Source organism: Topomyia yanbarensis, chromosome 2 (assembly GCF_030247195.1).
Source record: "Topomyia yanbarensis strain Yona2022 chromosome 2, ASM3024719v1, whole genome shotgun sequence".
Taxonomy (NCBI): domain Eukaryota; kingdom Metazoa; phylum Arthropoda; class Insecta; order Diptera; family Culicidae; genus Topomyia; species Topomyia yanbarensis.
In genome coordinates, this window is record NC_080671.1 from 368322461 (window position 1) to 368346991 (window position 24531).

Here is a 24531-nt window from a genome sequence, read left to right on the forward strand (position 1 = left end):
TACTCTAGAATCAAACCACAAGATGGCTTTTGAAGAAAATTGTTCAAGGAATCTATAAAAAATATTGTTTTTTGCCGACAGTGTTGCCAACTATGCAATTTTTTCAGTTAAATATTAAAAGTTAATTTTTCTCAAAATACGTATATTTTAATTTTGAAAATTTTAATGCCATCACGTTCCTCAGACATTTTTACATAAAAAACACTTATCATCCCAACATAATATGAGCGCATCCTGAAATACACCGTTTTGAAGAGAAAAAACCGCAATTTCCCTTATAAAATCGCAAGCGCACAACACTAAAAAACCAACTTGAGTATTCTGAGTTCAAACATAATTTTTCGTGAAGTAGACGAGAAATGATGAAAAACTACGTATTTGGTTTGCTTCTAGCAGATCTGGGTCGATTTTTATGACAGTTTGAAGATTTTCTCAATTTTGGCCAATAAAAATGGATTTTTATATGAGAAAATCGGAGTTTTTCCCTTCAAAACGGTATATCTCAGGATGCGCTCATATTATATTGGGATGATAAGTGTTTTTTATGTAAAAATGTCTGAGGAACGCGATGGCATTAAAATTTTCAAAATTAAAATATACGTTTTTTGAGAAAAATTAACTTTTAATATTTAACTGAAAAAATTGTATAGTTGGCAACACTGTCGGCAAAAAATAATATTTTTTATAGACTCCTTGAACAATTTTCTTCAAAAGCCATCTTGTGGCTTGATTCTAGAGTAAATCGAACCGGAGATATGATCAAAAGAAAATCAAGGGTTTTGGCAATTTGCCAAAACGGGGGGTGCTCCCATGACCCGAGGGGTGGTTCAATTGACACAAAAATTTGGGTTTTTATATATTGGCCCTGGATGAACAATTCCTCCAAATTTTGTTCAAATCCGTGAAGGTCGATTTCAAGTTTGCATCTTTTTTTGATCACTTCGCGTGGAATGACCCATATGTTAGAAATACTTTTATGAACGTTCTAAACTTTATTATAGATATAGAAAGGTTATGCAATCACTCAGAAAATCTCGATATTCCGACCATTAGTGCTTACCGTCTTGAATAAAAATTACAGAAAGTTTGAATTTTTGTAGCAATTATTTAATTGCATTGGAGTTGTAGGATCTTGCATTTTTTTTTTTGGGAAATGACAAGCATGCGTGTATGAAAAGTAATTGACAATTGGTGGAGTGATGGCTCTTTCCCCCTTTTTAAAAGAGGTGTGCGGTGATAACGATGGAAGTCCAACACTACATTGCAGACGATCAACACGGATTTATGCCTAAACGATCGACAACGACTAACCTGCTCTCGTTCACAACATATGCAATGGATGGATTCGCTGACGGATTGCAAACCGATGCTATTTACATGGATCTATCTGCGGCCTTCGACAAAATCAATCATGATATCGCAATAGCGAAGCTGGACAAACTCGGTATTCATGGACAACTTCTGCGCTGGTTTCGTTCCTACCTTGATGGAAGGCAACTCCAAATCAGCATTAAGGACTGTCTATCTACACCATTCTTCGCTACATCCGGCATCCCACAAGGAAGCCATCTCGGTCCAGTGATATTCCTCCTCTACTTTAATGACGTCAACATCAAATTACAAAAACCCCGCCTTTCTTTTGCCGACGACATGAAAATTTTGCAACAAATACGGGATAAAACCGATGCCGAGCTTCTTCAGAGGGAACTGGACAGCTTTAGTACGTGGTGTGATCTAAACAGAATGGTTTTAAACCCGAGCAAATGCTCAATCGTTACGTTCACGCGGAAACGCCATCCGATTCAGTTTAACTACCATCTCTTCGACTCGAGTATTCCAAGACACTCTAACGTCAAGGATCTCGGAGTCATCATGGATTCGGCACTAACGTTCAAACCACATACATCATCCATTGTGGATAAGGCTTCAAGACAGCTTGGGTTCATCTTCCGAATAGCGAAAAACTTTAAGGACGTATACAGTTTAAAATCTCTCTATTGTGCGCTGGTTCGCTCAACACTGGAATATTGTTCTGCTGTTTGGAACACTTACTACCAGAACGGTGTCGACAGAATCGAGGCCGTCCAACGCCGGTTCATACGCTTTGCACTCCGACATCTTCCTTGGCAAAACAGATTTCAGCTGCCGAGCTACGAAAACCGTTGTCAGTTAATACAGCTCGATACTCTAAGCATCCGGAGGGACTGCTCTCGAGCCCTGTTCGTCTCGGACTTACTGTCTGCCAGGGTGGATTGCCCTACAATCCTCGGACGCCTCGATCTTCAAGCTCGCGTTCGAGCTCTGCGCAAACTCTCTTCTGCGAGTCCCATTCAGGAGAACTAACTATGGGCGCCAGAGCGCTGTTACCGGACTCCAGCGTGTGTTTAACAGTGTGGCGACGGCGTTTGACTTCAACCTGACAAGGAATTCGATAAAAACTAAAATAATTCGTATTCTGAAATGTAATTAGTTTAAGTAACCACCATTGGGGCTAAGGGGTCTGTTGGTGACGGTACAACAAATAAACAAATAAACAAATAAACAAATAAACAAATAAACAAATAAACAAATAAACAAATAAACAAATAAACAAATAAACAAATAAACAAATAAACAAGTCCAGCGATCATCTAAAATCCCAAAACTCAAAAAATTGTTTTAGTACAGGTGTATTTTTGCATAAAAAGTAATTGTTAAAGCATGAGAAAAAATAGTTACGAAGAATTGAGAAAAAGGGAAAGGTTGGTATTGTCAGAGATATAACCGAAGTGAATTAGAGTACACTTTAGGCTGTTAATACGAATGCTGCAAGTTAAACTATCTTCTAAAAGGTTTAATTAAAACCAGTTATTAAGGTAATTCTAATTCCTAAATTTCCGAAAAAGGAAAATCAGTTTTCTCTCCTAAGCTGCCTCGTAAAGGCTTGAGAGTGTCCCTTGAAGGGTGTTGTTACAAAACCGAAGTGCTTGGTTCCTGGTCTCGGTAATCTTAGAAATTAGTAGGAATTTCCACATGGGACATCAAAAACCCCAAATGTTCCTATATTTCAGTCCCTACATTTTCCCCCAGGTTTTACACAATGCATTTGCACTACGATAAAAGGTCAGACGAAACGAGTACTTGACGTGACCAACCGTGTACAGTCTCCTACTTCGTGGTGGGCAGAGATTTCTTAGAATTGTATGCGAAAGGGACTTTTGAACGTCGGATCGCCCGAATGTTTCCCATTATACGCGACGCTACAAATGCAAATGAAAAACTTGATTAAAGCTGAAAAACGCAATAATTGACACCGGTTCGTCGACGAATTAACGGGCGGATCATCAGAGAAACAATGTTTCGTCTGGTGGCTAGGGCCTACGTTGTGTATTCGATTCATCCTGTGATTGGAATACCCGGAACGTTCGTCATATGATGACACCTATGCATAGCTTTTAGGCTAATTAGTATGACAGTAGTGATGAGTGTAATCATAAAAGAGGCTGTGCTGCCAACATTCTCCCACAAAACTGATGGTTTTATATTTACCTATCAGCGAGCATGCCCACATCGTTACAGTTACAGGGGGCTCTCTGTTTGATGGAGCATGGAAAGCACTCTTTATATTTCCTGGAGAAAACATGGAAGTTTTTGAGTACTTTGTCTGATAAATTATTTCAGATTACCTTAGTTTGAGTTCTTTTGCAGTGCTTCATTCCGGGTAATAAGAAGGCGGGCACTTGGATTAGAATGATAATGAGAAGATGGACATTTAGGCATTAGAAGGTGATATATAAGAAAGATCGCGTGGATTCAACGAGTTTATAAATATTTCTTCTCAGAGGACGCTAGGAAATTGGTAAATTTCGAAGAGTGATGGAAGTTCAGGAATCCCAAAGGTACCAACAAACCTTGGTTGGAGTTGGAGAATGAATGAGGGTCATGACTTCATTCGGGTGATATCTCAGGGCATATACAATAATTATACGTAGAATGCTCATCTCCGGCGTATTGGGGTCGTGGAGAGCGGTTTCTGCGCTTGTAGTGGCGGTTATCGCGATATTAAACATGTTGTATGATCGTGCGCTAAGTGTTCTAGTACCATATTTCCGGTGAACGAATCCCTTCGGCCTTGTTCCAGTCCAGTCCAAGATGTAATACCAAATTCGTTACTAATACTTTTTGCACGTATCAAGCAACTAGCAGTTGGGAAATTGGATTCTGAGATGATTATGACTTTTATTTTATTCAGTTTGGACAAGCAAAAGTTTTTTTCAAATAACTTTTTTTCCTTTAAAGTGCCCAACTTGAACAAAATTTCATCCAAATCGACTTTAAATTTTCAAAATCGATTTTTTTCAGTGTAGGAGTCGATGAAGAATTTTTTCAATATTTTATTCAAAAATTTGACAAATTTTGTGCAAATCATTCCTACAACATGTTTTTGTAGGATTTGTCCTTTTTAGACTACAGTCATTTGAAAAAAAAAACGGTAAAAAAAGTTTGACCTTTTTCAGTCTGCATCATTTTTGGAAAACCAAAGCATGCAAAGTGGCTTTTTGTGACAAAGTCTTCGTGTACAGAAAGTTTCATTAAAATCTGAGAGGGTACTGCCAACATTTGTTCGAGTTGGCGCGAAATTCGTCTAATTAATAATAACGTTAAACAAAAAACAGAACACCTCTAGGAATCACTTTCGCTGGGATGCGTCTAATCGAAGCCGCAGATGCTACATTTCTTGTTTTCCGCGACACGACTAACCATGCTTTTCACTGGAAATATAGGATTGTTGCGTGAACCAAAGGTTTGTAAATCAATGCTACAATGTAATCAAACGCACGATTTGGCAATTTCCAACATTCAATTATTTTTTCACATGTGAAAAACAAGACTGAAATTACTTTGTCAGAAATGCAGACAAATTGTCAGAAAGGTATATTCGAAAAATTCTCACAATAGAACTATTGAAAATTTCGACTTATTCTTCTCGCCAAAATAACAGCATAAGCTTAGGGATTCAAAAAATAAAATGTTAATAGCTGCGACATATTCATCAGTGCTGTCAGTTGAACTCCTTTTCTAACGGTATATAAAATTGGACAGCACCAATTATCTTAATTACTATCATATTTAAATTTCATTTCGAAACAATAGTATTAGGTAGGGTTACCAACCGTCCTTATTTTAAAGGACATGTCCTTATTTTCGAGGTTTTTGGAAAGCGTCCTTATTTTACTTCAAATGTCCTTATTTTTAGTCTCAAACCTTGGCATATACAGGGTGGTTCAACATGATGGTTTTCAACAGGGCATGCCACCACAGTATGCTCACCATTTTCAAATTATTCAACTATATTTTTCCAAAATCAGCGATGTGTGAGAGAAATGTGTTTCGTGCACTCCGACCATAATGCGGTGGACATAATCGGCCAACTGATTCCACTATTCACCAAACAATCAAAGATTACTCGACTAATTAGCCAGATACCACTTGAAATACTCAAATCCGTCCTCAAAAATTGGACCAGTTGAATGGATTACCTCAAGCGCCAACATGTTCAACATTTAAACGAAATTGTTTTCAAACAATAAATGGCAAAAATGTTCTTTCGATTGACAAATAAACATTTCGCGATTTACTCCATTTTCAAATTTCAAAAAAAAAAAAGATCAAAAAACGTCATGATGAATCACCCTGTATTAAATTATTCAGATCAACTTTATTCCAAGAGAATCAATTTCAATTTCAAATACTTCCAGCGCTTGTTTTTGTTAAAGCATACTCTCTGCGACTCATTCCAACCAAAAGTTCTTTTACTTAGAGGGAACCAAAATTTGTTGGATAACTCGATATGCGGTTTGGCCAAAGTGGTTATCTTCATTCAATATTGGCACTACACCATTCCAATTTGTCTCGATTAAGATTCAACGTCCTAGTTCAACTGCTGGAAAATAAGCCAGAATTTTTTCAGAATTCTGGCTCAAGTGACAACTGATTCAGGCTCCAATTCCGAAATGATTTGGCAGGGATGTCCTTAATTTGCTCTCAGTCCATTTGGTAACCCTATATTAGGTCGAGTCGCAGACCGAATAGGATTCGATTCATTACCCAGTTTTGCTATGCTATTTTTCTCCCTTAGGAGAAAAATTTGATTGAAACCCAATTTTTTCCACTAAGGAGAAAATTGAATAAATCCAGTTCACAAAACCTACAACTAAATTAGTTATAAAATTTGCGTTTCGTCTTCGTCTCATTAGAATCCGACACCAACCTATTGATAGAACTAAGCTAGCGCCGGTTGTTCTCAGAATTCGGCGCTAGCCTAGTCCTATCAATAAATTAGTTTCGGATTCTGATGAGATGAAATCGAAATGCAAATTCCATAACTAATTTAGTTGTAGGTTTTGTGCCCTTAGCGCAAAAGTGGTTTAACCTATTTTCTCCTTGGTGGAGAAGAATTGGTTTTCACCCACTTGAAGACCATTAATCATAACTTCACGTCCCTTGAACAAGCAATATTTCCAAAACAAAGGAGTTGTGAGTTCCAAGAATCGGACTAGGCAACTTCGCTGTAGAATCTTAGCGTGTAAAACAATTCTAGGGCCACGATGCTAATGTGGTTAACAATCTTCCCTAGTTGAAGCTCATACGTTTGAATTGTTCACTTTTTGGGCCTAGCCTAACCGTTACGTTGCGGACAGAAACTGATGAATGGAATGATTCGAATTGAAATTGGGTATTGCTTGCGGCTTTTTTTTACCAACGATTGTTTTTCACAGATCTCACATAGGGGCACCGTGTTTCCCAACCGGTCAGCTGGTCAGTTACAAACAGCCGAACTGGGTCTCTTGAAATATACCCGTAATAATGTACGTGCTCATGAATTTCGCATGTTATCATGCCACTTTTCTGTTAACTTCGGCCAGCTGCCAGCTCACTGCACTGCACTTGGTGGCACGCGCATTAGCTATGTACCATCGCGGAGCCGGGCAGCCAGCGTGACTTATGCGTTTGCGTGTGTGTATACTGCACCGCTCGTTACACACTGCTGGTCGCTTAAGATTTTTACCCGAAGTTTTCTTAATCCCAACCGCGTGCCTATGTTGTAGTGCAACGCGAGGAGAAAATGAAGCCTAATCATGCCATGCGGACAACGGAAAACCAGCGTGGAGCATTTATCTTCGTGAAGGTTGGATCGGGTGGGGTTGAGGAAGAAAAACCGTGATCGACGCTGCACCACCAAAACCCTGGCCGGTGCTTATGTACATACCGGTGCAAGCCACGCGAGATGCTTATGTAGTTAGTTGTTTTCTTCATCGTCTCGGCAGCAGTCGCTCTCGCTCTCACCTGATCGCGGCACAGCGCGATCGCGTATATAGTGGTGTGTTCCTTAAATATTACCTCCAGTTCCATCCTCGGCATCGTTCAGTTCAGTTTAAGTGGTCTACCAGTGCGGCGAACCATCTTCAACGATCAATCTCAACCTCAAACCCAACCGAATCAACTTTTTCCCCCGCGACAACTGCCAAGCGAACCAGTTTGGATCTTCTCCAAAGGATAACACGCATCCCAGACACCATCCGTTCTGTGATATACCCAAAGTCAGTCGGAATTTCGGAGTAGTTCCAAAGGGGCCACAGCCTTTGTTGACCAAAAAAAAAATCATAAAAACAAAACATCCAGACAAGTGATATTTCCTGTTCCAGTTTTTGAAACAACCAAAACCAAATCAAGGTATGATGGATTTGTAGTGTTTGTGTATTTAATAAACAATGATACTATTTTTTGCCAACTGGCTACGACTAGCGTGAAAATGTCGAAGAACTGGTTTAGTGATTTGTGAAAAAGAAACAGAACCGCAGAAAAGTTGTGGCTGCTATTGCATAAGGACTTAGTGGAGTGATTTACGCTGCTTGCTGGGAAACGGTTCTACCCTTTAACGAAAACGGCAAACCAACTTTCCGTCTGTTTTTCCATGCGAAAACCGGTTACATCTAGCCATTTGTACCCAGCAAGCGAGCAGGAGTTACGAAAGTCACGACTATTTTTTTCTGCAACTGCTGTGCTACATAAGTATATCCCCACTTCCCCGTCGACCAGTGTAAACCGAGTGCCGGATGGCGCAAATAGAATGTGTGGGATTTGACTAAACCAGAGGGTGCTGGGTGGCTTTTCCTCTTTGCGACACCACCAACCTAAGCTTCTAGTAGTAGCAGCAGCAGCAACAGCCAGTGTGCCGTGTGGGTGTGAATTATTCGCCCTGTAGAGAATCTGGGGGCTAATACATACACAGAAGGTGGTTCAAAGGGCCGCTAAATGGCAGTAACTTTGTTGCGAAATATCAGATGGGTTCGGAGAGGGTGCTATCCAAAAATAAACTTGTCAGATAAGGCTAAGCAGAGTGGTTTTATGAAGAGGCGTGTCCGGGCAAGAAATCGGACACTAACGGGACTGAAAAAATGGAAAAGAATTTTAGTGTTTATTTTGGTATTTTTGTCCCGAAGATCAGTAATCTGTATGTCAAAAGATTGCGATTTATCAAAAAGATGACTGTAATACGCCAATAATAATCTAGTTAATACTCAGATAGTTTGTCTGTATACCCGACGTTTTTAGAACAAAGTTTTAAGAAAAAAAATGTTTCCAAAACAAGTACGCCCGATGAAGAAGACCTCAAAGAACTGTTCACATAATATTTTCTGTTATATCTAAAATGGAGTTTGTCGAGTTTGGTTTTCATCCATCTTGATACAATACTACTCATATGATGCACTGATGGCGAATATAATTGTTCAATGATCATTCCTTATAATGTTTGAAAGAATTGTTTAGATTTTTGGATCCGGCAATGATTTGCAACCTATCTGATTATATATTTTGAACGAATCAACAATAAACATCAGAGCGTGATTTCACCCGCACTAACGCAAAGCGAATAAGTGCACTTTTCGGTGCAGGGCCCAGTGGCATTCTACTGAGAAATGTAGATGTGGATTTAATAAAAGATTCACATTCGATAGACTGTGTTTCTCTCTAAAGTAAGGGAAGTGTACAAATCTAACAATAAGATATCGAAAACTTTGCGTTTCGATTTCGAATCTAACTAGGACACCAGATTGACGCTAGTCCTGAATCACATCACAAGTTAGAAGTCGTTTGGGTGTGTCCACAAGTAGTGTTTTCTATTTGGAACTAGCGTCAATATGGTTCCATAGACGAAATCGAAATTTAAAGTTCTAGAAGAATATCTACATTTGAATCCTTGAGATCGTCCTCTCTACCAAAAGATTAAGGCGCCATAGGAGTCAGTCAGTTAGATTTGTCTACGTAGAGCTTTTTACAAACAGTAACTTAGTCAACTTTTGTAATCTTAGAACGGTTTTAACCCTTTCATGTCCACGGTGTGTGTGGGCATTTTTAAATAGCTAGAACTTTTGATTGAGGCAAGATTCATTCACAAAAACAAGAAAGGCCAATAAATGTGACTATTACCTTTCATTTGAGTGTAAACAGTTACAAGGATCAAACCTAGAACTGAAGTTATTGCAATTAGTCTGATTGGATTCCGATGGAGCAGTGCTGCCAGGGACAGTTTACGTTGATCACTGAAAATGAATTTGTCATATATCTTTGTTATGTTGCAATATTATTGAAAATTGAAAAAAACTTAGCAATTTTGACTATGTTTAGCTATGTTTTTCAAGCAATTGGACTATTGTAAATATTCTAGGAGAATTGTATTCAGCATTGGAAGGTAAAAATGGAACAGCTTCTTGCACTGGGAGGGAAGCTGTTCATGTTTCTTTACTCCACCGTTTTCAAGAAAAAATATTTTTGAAACCTGTACCAGAAAAAAGTTGGGCATGTAAGGGTTAAATATATAGGGCATTTGGTTCATGTTTAAGAGTCTCTCGACGAGATGATTATATTAGAGGTAAAAATTATTCTACACATACACTCTTATCTCAACTGTACCAGAGTTTTTGAACTTTTTCTATAAATTACTTGATTATCTTACAGTACCTGAAAGGTGAAAAAATTCCCAACTAAATAAAACCCGCACTTCTCTCAATAAATGGAACTAAGTAACCTTTTAGTGGTAAAATAGACAAGCATTAGTGTTTTAAGATGGTTTTTATTAATTTACTCAAAATAATGAATTATGAACATACCATTATCCAAAAATTATGTTTCGAGACGATCCATAATTTGTTAATAAACATTATATTACAAACTCTTCATGTTTCTTTATAAATTAATTACACTTTTTTTATGTAGTCGACTTGTAAGTGCTTCAAAGGCTCTAGTCTGAAAATATTCTTTATATCCCTCATCCCATAGTTTGTTTGGAAAGCTAAAAAAACTCTACTGAATTAAATAAAAATATCATTTAGTTAAAAGTACTAAGTAACTTTTCACTGATAAAATTGTTCAAAATTAGTGTTTTTTGAAGAATTTTTAATTTTTCAAATCAATAATTAGCATTATCATTCATTTTATGTGGGCTGTGAGCTAATGGCATTGATTCAAAGAAGGAATTGTAGAACTTGTTGCATGCAATATTTCTATGATAGTAATGTTTTTATTTACTTTTTTTTAAGAAAATGAATGAAAATGTTAATAACCACAAGAACATTGAACTAACATACTTCTAAAAGAATACTAAATCCACTTAACTGATCGGTATTAGAACATTTTTCGGTGTAAAATTAGCATTTCTATCCAAAGAAAAGAAAAATTTAAGATAAGACTTTTACGAGTGGAGCTAATATAAAAGAAAATTATTTTAAAGATTTATGTTCAATGACCCAAACACATGAAAACAAGAAGAGATAAGCGCATCATGTCGAAGAGCAAATTAAGCAGATTTTCCACATGAACAATCTGAATTACTAAACTGATTACGTTGACGATTTAGATTTTCGAGAAAAAGACGAAATATCGTAAAAAATACTTTTGAAAAATTTCTCATAAAAGATTATTTAAAGTCATTAACTGAAACATGTGAGAACACCACTTAATAGGAAAATTTCTCACCTTTCCAATGGAACTAAACGTTTTAAAATACAAAGCATTCTTCTTGAGTTAACGGTATTCAAAAACAAACAAGTTATTTACAGAAAAAGGGTCAATATCTCATGACCAGTTGAGATTTGAGAGTTCCCCAAACATGATCCTCCATCATCCCTGGAGAAATTTATAGTCATGAACTAAACACCCTGTATGACGATAGAGGTAGGCCACGTTATGGATTTTGGTGGCGAAATTTTTAAAAATCGTAATGCTCGCGAAGTTTTTTTTTTTTGAATCGCCAGCGGACCAAAAAACTTCCCGTTGTTATAAAATTTAGATATATGCATTTGAAATATTTTTTTTGGGTTTTTTAAAAAAGCTTTTCATCTCAAAAAATGCACATACACGCAGTTAAATGTAGATCTGGGCATTCGAGGTAGCTAATTACTGATCCGTTTTTGGATTTTCAAAATTCAAAATGGCGGATTTAAAATGATGCGAAAAAATACACAATGACAGATTCAAAATGGCAGACTACAATGAAGAAAGAAAACGCGATTCGTCAAAATGTAGATCTGGCGGTTTCCGAAACCGCTAATTACGAATAAAAAATTAAAAAATTGCGTGATGAGCTTATTTTTACTTTGTTACTTTTATCACTCTACGCATTTGAGGCTGTCGTTTTGAGCAGGGTCTGCAATCTTTGTACGTAAAAATGAAGCAAAGAAATTGATACCTATTTATACGCATTCCGTCGATTGTAGGCTGAGTTATTGTAATAGTATCTCCACAATAGGGCCAAAACAGGCCATTTCCGCCAGCGTATAATACACTTATTTGAACTTTCTGATGCCGTAGAATTACTCTGGAAGCGGATTAAACTCGACCAATATTTTTTCTGCTGTATATATTTGAAGCAATCTTTGCTCAAATAAAAGAAGCAGACCGAATGCTTGGCATGCGGAAATTAAATTTTATTTAATTATTAATTTCTCGCAGTACAACCGATGAATTGCACATGACTAAAATAGATTCGACACTCTTGTTTAAAATCAATCTCATTTGTATTAAGCTATGAATAATGTACATTAACTAAGATTGGTTCTTACATACAGTAGTACAATTGTCCTAGAAGAATATTTCGAAGAACAGCTCATGAAAGCAAGAAGGATGCATTTTATTATTCATTCAACGAATATACGATTACTGCTGATTCTATATTGATTATCTCCCATATTATTCAGTTCAATGATATTCTTCATCAAAGATAGAACTACGGAGACTTTCTGATTTTCTCGTAGGGAAAGATGGGGTAAAACGCAACCCCGGGGCAAAATGCACCTCTTGCTTATATCGAAAACAGCTGAAAATTTTTAGAAAACGGTAACACCAGTCGGAAGTCAGCCATAGTAAACATACACTGTCAAAGTTTGATAACCGTACATCAATAGCAGCTCGAGAAATAAATATACCGCTGTTCATTATTCTGTCGCACTACATATGAAAAATCTACTAAATAATTCACTTTTTGCTAAATTTATATCTCAGCTCTATCGGAGGCAAAATGCTCTCTTCTCTGATTTTGTTGATTTTTAATCGAAAGCAGAAAAATCGTTCTGAAAACCTACCAATTGCATAACCTAAGGCTATTTAATGGCACACTTTTGTGAAATCTCGTCAGAAAACAAAACTACTTGCTTGTTCGCCGTGCATTATGCCCCGTTGCTGCGGTGCATTCTACCCCGTTGTTGTAGGGCATTATGCCCCGTTGTTGTGGTGCATTTTGCCCCCGCACAGGAGCGTTTTGCCCCGCTTATTTTTCAAAAGGTGATTTTTATTGATTTTGAAGAATTGAATTATTTTGATGTTTTTGAATATTTTGCAAAGCGTTATGAGTTTGATTACAGAGGAAAATGTTGGCTAAACGATATCATTAATTAAATTCTCCCAATTGATGTTCTATAGCTTAGTAATGAGCACATTAGGGGGTGCGTTTTACACCATCTTCCCCAATACTGTGGCGAGTTACCGAAACAAAAAAGGTATCACAAAAGCAACATCCGTAGCCTATTGCGGATGCAGCCCATAATACTGCAACTTTCCAAAGGCAATTGGCTTGATATGTGCTTGAGCCAAAACTGTTTACTTGAAAGAAGAAAGCAGTCAGCTCATCCACAGAAAAAGCAGAAAAAAACGTTACACCTGTAAGGAATAAATATCTCGCATGGTATTTTTAATTTTGCAGTCTCTCGTTAAAGTTATGGCATAGCAGAGCGTAGTCTGGTTTATAAACAGAAAAAATGATCGTAAGCTTGAAATCTCTTCAAGAAAGCCTAGTGATTACTTTAATATTTTTGTGAATTATACCTAACGGCCATCTGTTTACCAGCGCCGTTTTTGCATATCTTTTTCACGACAACACAATATAAATAATGAGCAGAAATCACTTTGAATTACAAAAGATGATATCGGAAAAGTAACATATTGCATATTTTTTTGATTTAAGGGGTTATATACAAAGTTGAAACTCAAAAAATCTAAATTTTTTTATTGAATATTCTGAAAGTACATACTTTTGAAAATATCTGTGCGAAATTTTATCCAGATCGGAGCGCTAGATTTAAAATTACAGTCGTTTGCAGCGCGATGGTTCTTCCACGAATGAAGGTAACACCAAACTTTAAATGTAATGATCTTGGAATGGAGTTTTTCGAAAAGTACCGTTGCAGTGAACGTGATACCTCTAAAACTAGTCATCCGATTTTCAAAAACTTTTTTTCGATTGTTTGTATTTATTTTCTCGTGTACTTGAACGTTCCTTTTACGTCAAAAAAATTTCGATTTTTTGCAATGAATATTTGTTTAAAATTTTGTACACCACAAAGCTAAATTTTTTGGCCAGCATGATTTTCATGCAAGAAAAAAAATATTGCGAAACCGATCCGTTCAAGTACACCACAATACATTTCTCTTCAATAATCTTTTTAGTTTTTGGATTTCAGTCGAGCGGTTCGGTTTGGAGAGCGTTCACCGCAAACCTCTGCCAAAACAACACGCTTTGGGGGATGGGCCATAACTTCGACAACCTTGAATATTTTTTTAAACTCAACTTGTTTTTTCTATCTTCGATAGTGCTACCAACGAACTGTTTTTTGCTCTTTCAAATAAAATTTGCATGAAACGCTTTAAAAAAAAATTACGAACATAGCTCACTTTTTCGCCACAACTTTGTATATAACCCCTTAATGCGATGAGAAATTGCATTCATGCAAACAAGCCTACAAACTTTTTCGGGAAAAATTGCTGCCGGTTTACCATAGAAGTCACCAAAATTAAAAAACATCTTATGGTCCATTTCTGTCTACATTTCTCTATTCTTAAAATTCTAATACTTCAAAATATGCAAGAAGTTAAAAATTTCTAAGACCCATTAAATCAAAAATGTTCGCCAAAGTGCTTCAACTTACCAACAATTTACATAGAATGTGTTCTTCACATTTTCCATTGTGGCCATGAATGCCATTATTTTTCAAAAAATATCTGGCAGATCAACTAAAAATGTCTGACAAAATCTGTCACTTAACAGCGACCTCAAAGTCATCGAAATTTATCAATCGATTTTTGATAAATTTGGGAAAATTTCCCAAATTTCCAAAATGTGTGTGCAAACACTTCTATAAATTATAAATCTGGCAGAATGAGAGGTTTGTCTTTTTGTCTGGAATCTGCAAACAACTCTGGCTGTGCTAGATAAATCTGCCATAATGGCATCACTGATTGTGGCTATAGTAATAACTTCAATTGATGTGACATTTGGCATTTAAGCTAGCTTTGAAAAAAAATCTATACAGGCATATTATAACCCAAATGCTGAATCTCGTTTGTTTGTCATTCATTCGTCAGTGTCATTCTAATCGAGCAGAAATCCTATCAAAGGTTCGAGAAGGATTCGAAACGACTTTCCTCGGATTAAGTGCTTTTGACAAGTATTATGTTCGATTGGAGTGACACTGACAGATAAATAGTACACAACACACAATTGATACGGCACCGGTTGGTCTTTATGCTAGAGATTCAGCCTCTTTGGTGATCATATCCATTATTATTACATTTTAGCGTTCGGTTTTCCCAACAGCTGACAATTGACAATAATTAAGCTCTTGCGGCACGGTGGATAATTAGTGATTATTTGTGTGATTATTGGCAAAAATTGGGGATTTGGCTGCATGCCACAGAAAGCCTAGCTGTGTAACTGAAATTTCCTCCTTATAGTAAAAGTTTTGGACATCGGTTTTGCTTACTTGCGATCTTCCAGGTGCCGTTCATCAGTTAGCAGCAAAACAAATATAAAGCTTTAATTGCTTTTGCTGGCGATTTCGATGACACCCGTTCGTCGAAAGTTTGCATTCTAATGAGCTAGTCTAGTATGTGTTTACCGTGATGTCCCCATGTACTTGACAAGCGTTTAAATGTCATACTACTCCTATCGCATCACTGGAAATCGAAACAGATTTTACAGATGAAAAAGGTCAGTTACAAAAATGCGAAGAATCCAGTACGAAATGGTTCCAATAGAATTATATAGCTATGGATTGTAAAATTCTCACCAAGATCCGTCGAATCTTGTGCGTCATCCCGGATCAAGTGATGGTAGAATTCATCCCCACAATCATGCTTATCCGCCCAGAGATTGCGTTGTTCTACTTCGAATGACTTTCTGTGAACTGTGGACACCCGGAACTGACGAGATAGTATCTTCTTTGAACTCTTTGCACTTCACTCCTGTACACTCATTTATTAAATTAAAATTATATGTTAATTTCGCAAATCGTTGTTCATATTTTGAAAGTTATGAGCGACAGTTGAAAAATTTCACGTCTGGCACGTCACGTTAGACTACTGCGATCACTTCCGATTTTGTTGCAATACCCTAATGTGGTTTTTGTTTGAGGCGAAACTGGGTCAGTTCCTAACCCCGACTGTTGTCGAAATGTATGGACTGAGTGCGGTTGGGGTTAGAACCTGACTCAGTTTCAGGTTCAAGCGAAATCGCCATAAGAGTATGTTCAGCTGCGTTTCATTTCATATATGAGTTTCAAAGTAGAACTGGAACTAAAACAAGTACATCTTCCCAGCAGAGCGCTTTGCTTTATAAGTTCGAACAGTTCTGTTTAATTTAAAACTGGTATATGCCACATTGAAAGTATCCAGTACAGACATTCAGACTCGATAAACTCGAGACGAATTATTTTCACTCTAGTGACTCTGAAAACATGAAGTGAAACGAATTAAATAGGACACCCACTAAAACAGCTGCTGCGGAGAGCAAGTTCTAGTTTTAAATTTTAAACTGAAATACACTGCTGAAAGTGCCCTTGGTTAGTTGCATTAGTGCTGGTTGCCATCTGATCAAGTGCCAGCATACTATCGTCACGCTACCAGCATGATGTAAACACTTGCCAACAGCTGGATTACAGCGGATTAAATAGACAAAATAAGCTCCAGCTCGACTGAAATGCCATTTGCAGCACTCTTTGTCTACTATTGCCGATAAGCTCATTCTTTAGGTAATTTGTGAACAGCTGAGTTACAACACTATATATAAAAATAAACAATCCAACAAATAGGGTCTTTCAACTTAAATTAAGGTAGCTTTGAGTTTTTCATCTCATTCACACTTATTAGTGTTGTCAAAAACAAAACGAGAGTAAAGCTCGAACAACTCAAACGAGTTTGAGTTGTTCGAGCTTTACTCAAAATCAAGTAACTTCAACTTAAGTTTGAATATAGTTAACCTAAGGTTGAGTATAAACAACTTAGCAATGAGTATTTCTTATATTATCTTCTGTAAATGTAAATATTCTAGGAGAATTGTAGTGAGCATTGGAAGGTAAAAATTGAGCAGCTTCAAGCATTGCAAGGAAGGCACTTACCTTTATGAAAAAAGGTTTTTCGAGTTTCTTGACTCCACCGTTTTAAAGGAAAAAATAGTTTTGAAACCCTGCATGCACTAGAAAAAAGTTGGGCATGAAAGGGTTAAACGCCAACGAAAGCGTAATTCCCTATTTTGCAGTAAGAAGCGCCATACTTTGAAAATGAATAATCCTGATTCATCAACACAAAATTGAGTTTAAGGCCTTCTGTTAGCGAAGTAGTATGTTTATTGTAAAACAATATGCGGGTTTTCCGAAGTCATATTGTGTCAGTTACATCACGTCAGAAACGTGGTACTGGTCACGTTCAATATATTAAGAGTAACACTTTTGTAAATGCCGTAATTCGTAATAGTTGAATGATGTTGGTATATTGTTACTTGTTTTTCATAAATTGTTATTGTGTTGTGTCAGCCCTATTGTAATGCATAATCAATTGGAACAGATAAACGAAACCTCGGCACGTACACTTCTCCCCCAGCTTTCTTCTATTTTCATTACATTAACATTTAATTTTTAACAACATCAATTTTTTAACGGCTGCTTCCAAATTACCCAATGTCTTTCGATTAGTTCCGGGCAGTTTGAGCACAAAATTTATCTTGATGACTCTATTTAACTCTGGAACTGCTTTTGCCAAACGGCACGATGTTACATCAGGTAAAAAACAAGAACCACACTCTTGTCTAAAAGAGGTATTCGACGTTTTTGAAGGCACTCATTGTGGTAAGTTCCCTTCCCTGGTTCATAATCACGCTTGTGGCACAAAGTTTACTTCGTTTGCCGCAACTGCAGCTTGCTTGCCGGACCAGAAAAATTCTTGCCAATTTTTATTTTTTGTTTGTATATTAAATTTATCTCTGGTGTTTAATATCAGGTGCTCTCGAAACTGTGGCGTTCCATGTCCCGAGACGTTTCTAAGTTTGCAATGGCATAATTTCGGATTCGTGTGATATGCGAGTTGAATTTTCTAACCTTTGCTTAGCTAAATTTTCCAGTTACGTTAATTTATAGACAGAAATTTTTTTAAGCCTGTTTCTAGATTTTAAGCCTGATTCCAATGCCCCTTCCACTTCTAGTTTTCCGTTCTTTATATTTCACATCCTTGCTCTCACTTGAGTACTATGGGTCTAATTTTCATAACTTTCCCTATTCAGTAATCTTTAGCTAATTGAATATCGTTAAAAAGTGAAGGAGAAAATGTGACTGCCTATTAGTCGAAATAAAATTGGTATATAGACAGAAATCATACCAAATTTACCAAACTATGCAACGAAATTTCACAAAATTTACTGAGTACGCACAACACACGTTGAACTTTATTTCAACAAAATTTGGTAATTCTGTGACGTTCGGAGAAGCACTCGTGGGATATTTTTTCGTAAATACAGTTAAGAATAAGAAGCCCACAAAATCTGATGACAGTTTGAACCAATAGATAGATAAATAATAGAAAAATGAGAATTGTTTCATATTTTGTCCGCATTTAATATATCATAAAGTGATAGACTTCGAAACTAGTAATATTAGTCCATCTATCAATGAAGATTAGTATCTATTGACATATAATAGCATATGTAGTAGATGTTGTATTATTTACGCAGTTATACATAGCTGAGCGCATTGTTTACGAAATCAGCCTTGAATGCATCATTGCATAACTTGCATTTTTACCGCTAGGTGGAGCTGTATGCATCAGTTAAGAAAGATATTGTTTTCCTACAAAACTCCAACTTTCTTAGGAGAAGTAATTAAACTTGTAATGAAGTGATGTCTAAGTTGGTTTTGCATGGAGCCTAACAGTACATTGTGATGCATCAGTGGTCGAACATTATTTTTTTTGTGAAATAATGATTAGGTTTAACTGTATAGTATGTTTGGAGGGATTTTAATAAACAATATAAGCAATCTTTTAACAACAAAATTTTAGTTCCACCTTTCACCACATTTCACAACAGAGGAATTCCACGAATCCGTCTGAAAATATTTAAATTCCTATGCAACTTTACACGTTTCACCGGCATGGAAAACTAAACATTTTTCACAATCAGTAAGATTATTTTGATTCAAGACCAATTTTTCAAAAGGGCGTAGATATTTCTGCGGCCATAAATTGATAAATTATTTGCTCGATTACTGTATTTTATACAGTAAATCTTTCTGAGAATGAGTTACAGGGAATAAACATTTCTGTACGAAAAAAATATACACTGACTGGGGGTGAGCGTAGCGTAGTTGGGAAATCGATTGCCTTGTTCGCAGCGCACCTGGGTTCGAATCCCGACCCCGCACATAGGGTTAAAAAAATTCATAAGAGGTTTTTCTAACTCGAAGAGGCGAATGACCTTAAAGTTAAAACCTCTATAATCGAAATAAAAAAATGTACACAGAAAAAAATGTGTCATTTTTCACAAAACCAAAAATTTGTGTTAAAAATTTAATTGCAAAAAAAAGCATTTTTTTATAATTTTTTGTATTTTGTCAACAAAAATCTAAAGAGAAAAGAAACATGTTGAATGTGATTGTATGATGGAGAACTTATCAGTAAAAAAGCCTTTCTAAAAATAATTTTATGCATGTTTTTATATTTCATACTAATTGACTTACAAAACTGTAATTTTATTACAGAATATAGACAAAAATGCATTCAACAAAAAATTTCCAAAATGCAATAGTTTTAGAGATATTTGGAATTTTGTTTCAACAAAAACAGTTAATTCATGTGCTTATGCCCTTTTTAAAAGTTATTCGCGTTACTCCTTCAAAAAATGTCAAAAATATTATGTTCATCGTTTTAAAGTTTCTTTTACACTTTTTCAGTGTATTTAGATCATGGAGAAGCTTTCAATAAAAAAGTTTTCCTAAAAACAACTTTTGATATATTTGCATAATTCATTTTCAAAACTTCGTTCGAATCGACGATGTTCACATTTTGTGGTCAGTTTCTCATGGAATCCCTCAATACTAACTTTTCAAAGTAGAGGAATAGAAATTAGGTGCCTTCCACAAAGTTGTAGATCAAACCTTTTCAAGAAATTTTTCTGGACATATCTATATTGTTTCTCTCTTTCTTTAAAAGTTAGTCTTAGCGCCCTCTATGTCGTGAAACGTAGAACTAAAATTTTGTAGATACAAGATGACTCATACCATGTATTATAAATCTTTTTAACGTTCTATTCAGACAAACCCAGTCTTTGACAAAGTTGTAGACGATAATATTATCTTTCTTACTTTTACCTGTAGTGATAAGCTGATGAATACAGTGTCACCTAGCGGTGAAAATGCAACTCTGTGCGCTTACTCTATGTAAATCCCAAATCCCAAACAAACTTATTGTTCCTAAGAATCCCAAACAAACTTATTGTTCCTAACGAAATCATTTAAGCTTAATAAGAACGCATAATTTTGAAATGAAAAACCTATATTAAAATTTAAAACCAACTCTAAACATGATGCAGTGGATGTGATGTTGAACTTTTTGCATTCTCAATAAGTGAGCTCTATTTCTCCTATTCAATAGAAACTCTAATCCTCATAGTGAATAGAATCTGAAATGAGTTTTGTTGACCTGGTGTATTATAGTTAGTTTATCTGTATATTTGAAATCCTCATCCGATTAGCTAATAGCAATCAGCTATCCCCAACATCCCGAAAGATCAAACCAATTATCTCTGTACGCCAGCAACAAAATCCGATAGCTACTCAACAAGCTCACGCCAATAGTTCACGTTACCCCAAACCACAAAACTAGCAGCAGCCACTTCATCAATCTCTCACACTTCTATTCTAGCACACGGTGCCGCCCGCCGCACATCGCCGCACACACACACACGGGCTTATCTTCTTCTCTTCCGAATCTCTGCCCGCCAGGCCGCACGCGATGGCACCGACCATTCACAAGGAGGATAATTTTTCCACCACGAATCTCAAGTGGAAGGTACGTGAGTTTGGGATCTTATCTAAACTGTCCGCGCCACCTGCATGACAATCCCGATTCCCCAAACTACCAAACTAAACCCCCGCCCAGACCACCCGGAAACCTCTAACCAATCGCTCCCCCCCGTTAGTCCGTTCCGAATCGCTTTCGTTCGGTTAATTGTCGTTGTCATTAACCCCGATCTTCGGTATGAGAAGCTAATATTAAATTTAACAGACTGCAATCGTTGCAGTCAGTGCTGTCTCGAGTCGAGGGTAAAACCATTAAAACACTAATTCGCCTTCCTAACCACTAATATCAGTCCTATAATAGGTTGCTTACAACGCCAAATTGGTCTAACCTTACCCAATAAGTTGAAATGATATAAAATATGTAATAATCCATCATCCGGTTGATTGGTGCTGGTAGGTAGCAGCGCCACCCGCGGTTAGCTTTCTACCATTTCACTTACCAGCTTTGATTGTCGTGTGGATGGAAAGCTATAGCTGCTGCTGCCCTCGAATGGAGCGCAAATCGAGAAAAAGTACAATCAGTCCATAATGGTTAGACTGGCTATATGTATAGTGTACTGGCAAATGGGATGGAAAGGCACGCGGTGAAAGAAATAATTATTTTCGCAATTTCATTTCAATTAACGGTTTTCATGCGATAGATTGCGGGAGATATATAAAATTGCCCCCAAAAGGGGGCAGATCGCTTTCAGGGCTGCCTGGCGGTGGGCGTACGTCAGTTTCTCCGGCTAATGGAGAAAAAGGGCCAAAAGGGTGGTCGAATTGAATGCAATCTCCCAGTCGATGGGAATTATATCCATCTCTAGCTCAGTTGGAGAGTGCGGGAAATTCCGGGGAGTGCTTAAACATAAACGTTAAGGATGCTCCCATTTTGCGTTAGCGAAAAACTCCATCCAGTTCGCAGCGTAATGGGTTATTTGAAATGTGCAAGCGTGGAAAACGGAGAAGAACGTCTTTTTGAGAACGGAAATAAATATAGTCGATAGAGAGAGGTTCGCTTGATCATTTCAGTTCGTTTGCTTTTCCATGAACCAAACTGATATTAAAGATCGGAGTACAGTTGTCTGCTGATTTCGGGTCCAACATGGACAATCGATAAAACACATACAAAATTTAAAGGAAAAATGATGTTTCGAATAGAAACTGACACAAAGACATGAGCTGTGTAAGCGACGAACCCAGCACTTCTCACCAAAATAATGCTACATTTCAGCAAGTATCTCGCAATACACTCAAATTTTTTTTTACGCGGTTTTTTTTTGCGCGGTATTTTTTTACGCGGTTTTTTTTACGCGGATTTTGAAATTTACGCGGTTTTCATTTACGCGGATTTTGAAATTTACGCGGTTTTCATTTACGCGGTTTTTGAAATTTACGCGGTTTTCATTTACGCGGTTTTTGAAATTTACGCGGTTTTCATTTACGCGGATTTTGGAATTTACGCGGTATCCATCAATGAGGTTCCCTTTATCGCGGATTCTTAAATTTAAGTGGTCTTCATTTACGCGGATTTTGAAATTTACGCGGTTTTCATTTACGCGGATTTTGAAATTTACGCGGTTTTCATTTACGCGGATTTTGAAATTTACGCGGTTTTCATTTACGCGGATTTTGAAATTTACGCGGTTTTCATTTACGCGGATTTTGAAATTTACGCGGTTTTCATTTACGCGGCTCGTATCCCCCGCGTAAAAAAAACCTGAGTGTACTTCATTGTAGGTACGGGGTTGGGGTATGCTTTTAACGTCTCTATTTTAGATTCACAGAAAATCAGTTCGATGCAAAGAACTTCCGACAAGTGGCCTGTGTTTTACCAAGCTGAAAAAGCGATAAAACGTTCTAGCACAATTTTGGTGAAGTTGCACAACTCAATATTGGAATGATAAACTACCATCTTCCACTTGACTCCGCTTCAGTTTAGCTTCCTCGCAACCACTTTGTGGAGAAACAAACCGAAACTTTTCCATTAGGAACCAAATAGCTGAAAATAATCCCACTATATTCCATTCCGGCCAAATCAGATGCAAACTGGAGCAAAAACAGCCGCTATCCGATTGCTATAGTTTCAATATTTAAACCACTGCTAAAACCCTTTTTACCAAACTGATTGATTCCAGTAGAGTGAGCAAATCCCCAGAGCATATCCAATCTGCAAACCAATCGATGCCGACCAACAGCATCATCAGCAACAGCACCAGCACTATTCCAGCACAGTATCATCGCTGAAATCACGCTTGTTAGAGGCGCAATATTCGACCACGCGGCGCGCGGCTGCTCCCAGCGAGTTCCACCACACGCGTATCAATGAAAAAGTTATATGGCCCCAATTAGAACGAGGCTTGTGCGGCACTGCATCCATGTTCGATGCTATGTATTTATATTCTATTATTAATAGAAAGTTTGGCGATAGGACAGTATGGAGACGGAACATCGTCGGGCCGGTGGATTGTTGGTACATACCTAACCTGATTGAATTATTTAAAAGCTAATCGACTTTCTTGCGGAAATTCGGAAATACTGATCAGTCGCCAACAATGGTACAAGGCGCCACACCAACGACACTTGACCCGGCTAATAATAATTTGATTGACTAGAAAACCGTGACCGGGAACAAGTTTGTCGGCGTTGGAGCATCCGGTCGGCACTGTCAGAGTCGATGTTATGTAGGAAATTAAATTCCGTACGTGCCGCGTCCCGATTTGGAACTTGCCACATTCTGGGGCATACGGCACACAGTAGAAGGAACGTGTACCGATAACTAACGGTGACAACTGATTTGGCAACGGGGGAGAATGTTTCACCCTACCGCTGAAGTGATGAGTGATGCATTCTAAATCAATTGCAAATTAATTGAATTGCTTTAGGTCCGAAGGCCGGTGTCGGTTCTATGCATTGGTACACTCGGTTATTGGGCCAGAGGTTCCGGGATTTTGGCAACCCTGAATAAGAAGCTATATTTAGGAACTGAAAAGTTAGCTTTAAATTGGAACTAGTTGATTGCACTAGAGTCAAGAGCCATCAGGAAAGGCATAATTCTAAACTGCAAAAATGTGTACAAAACAACACTGATAGAATATATTCGTAAATCGCTAGGAATTAGTTTCGTACGGAAAGTTTTCATAATATATACGAATTTTTCGTACATATTATGAATCGTTCGTAGTTCTATTGAAACACTTTTATTTTTTATTACGAGTTTTTCGTGAAAACCACGAAACGATTTTCGTTGGCTTATTACGAAACAGCTTCGTTCGGTAAACGAATTGTTCGCTGATATATACGAATATCTTTAAAATATTTACGAGCACCATTCGTCAAACCGTCAAACCGTCAACGTCAAAAGAGCTTCAATAGAGGTAGCATATGGAGTCATTGTTGCTATTCGTCAGAAAATTGTTGATCATCACGCCGGTCTCGGTCTGACTATTCAGTAGCCGTATCCGTGTCTGCCGGTTTCAGGAAGATTTTCTGAAACTCTTTTGCTTCCAGTTAATCCAGAAACTGGAGCAGTACTATTAAATACGAAAAATTCTGTTAGATGAACGAAATGAATTCGTGCGACCAACGAGATTGTTCGTAATATACACACAATTTTTAAAATAAACAAAACATTTCGTTTCATTCACGAAAAATAATGTCGTTTTCAACGACGTCATTC

The 24531-nt window shown here is 37.2% G+C and overlaps 1 protein-coding gene across 2 annotated transcripts in view; it reads left to right on the forward strand.

Moving 5' to 3' along the window:
• Positions 1-7368: 7368 nt before the first annotated feature.
• LOC131684467 (alpha-tocopherol transfer protein-like) overlaps positions 7369-24531 on the forward strand; it is a 55324-nt gene continuing 38161 nt past the window's right edge. The window contains exons 1-2 of one of the 2 annotated variants that reach the window (XM_058967377.1): positions 7369-7713; positions 20716-20862. In XM_058967377.1, coding sequence (XP_058823360.1) covers positions 20806-20862 — 57 coding nt within the window. In that variant the 5' untranslated portion in view covers positions 7369-7713; positions 20716-20805. The remainder of the gene's footprint in view (positions 7714-20715; positions 20863-24531) is intronic. The other variant, XM_058967378.1, reaches the window with a different exon arrangement.